This window comes from Diaphorina citri, unplaced genomic scaffold (assembly GCF_000475195.1).
Source record: "Diaphorina citri unplaced genomic scaffold, Diaci psyllid genome assembly version 1.1 scaffold2198, whole genome shotgun sequence".
Lineage (NCBI taxonomy): Eukaryota > Metazoa > Arthropoda > Insecta > Hemiptera > Psyllidae > Diaphorina > Diaphorina citri.
The window spans coordinates 6,603-7,468 of NW_007379623.1; the positions used below are offsets into that span (position 1 = coordinate 6,603).

At 39.4% G+C, this 866-nt stretch overlaps 1 protein-coding gene across 1 annotated transcript; it reads right to left on the reverse strand.

Moving 5' to 3' along the window:
• Positions 1-228: 228 nt before the first annotated feature.
• On the reverse strand, positions 229-666 carry LOC113471247. Its single transcript, XM_026830246.1, has 2 exons — positions 305-666; positions 229-258 (listed from the first exon to the last, which is right to left on the reverse strand). Exons 1-2 carry the CDS (start codon positions 622-624, stop codon positions 240-242), a joined length of 339 nt encoding a protein of 112 aa, XP_026686047.1. The 5' UTR covers positions 625-666; the 3' UTR covers positions 229-239.
• Positions 667-866: the final 200 nt, after the last annotated feature.

Consider the following 866-nt stretch of genomic DNA (forward strand, 5'->3'; position numbering starts at 1 on the left):
ATTCCACAAGTATTTTGATATTCTTGACAGACATACGTGGTAATCCGTCTACAAGTCCTTAGCTAACGTACACATACTGCTATTAGTCATACGGGGATTGTATAGGCAACGTAAACCAGGGTTGTCCAACCTCAGGGCACCCGAGGGCCGCAAGAGACCAAGGTAGAGAGTTGGCGGGCCGCAAAAACTCAACTCACGGGGGGGGGGATGGCCTGGTGTAAAGTAATCATAATATAATTTTATTTTATTATGAAAACTTACCACATGATGACATTAGTGCGATTTCTGTGGACACTCTGCAGCTGACACAAGTGCGTGAATATCGACATTCACGTCTTCGGTACACAAACGTAGAAGGTGTGATAGGGACTCGTCCGTAAGTTTGGCTCTTTGTTTGTTCTTCACAAACTTCATGGTGGAAAAAGCACTCTCACCCATATAAGAACTCCCGAACATGGAAGTAATCTTCAGTCCAAGAGACCTGAGGTTTGGAAATCGGTCTCTATCAAGTAGTTTGAAAAACTCCGGTCCTACTTCATTCCGGGATTGGAAAACAGGGTCAGCTTGAAGTTCACAGAGTTCGATTTGATATTTTGGATCTTGTTGTTCAATAGGAGCATTCATTGGGTTTGTGTACAAAACGACACTGTTTTTGAGTCTGTCAAATTCAGCAAATCTCCTATCAAAGTGGCCAATGATTTCCATTATACATATTTGCTTTGAAGTTAGAGAAGTCAATCAAAACTCGTGACTCTCGTGAGGAAAATCATTTGTTACTTTGTTATGAAATTTGTAAGGTAAACTGGGATATTTTTTATAAATTTTAAAATTTTCATGCATTAATTATTTTATTTAGTATATTTACT

Bases quoted from the DNA above. Each gene is read 5' to 3' on its own strand.
- LOC113471247 (XM_026830246.1), bottom strand. From the start codon at position 624: ATGAATGCTCCTATTGAACAACAAGATCCAAAATATCAAATCGAACTC.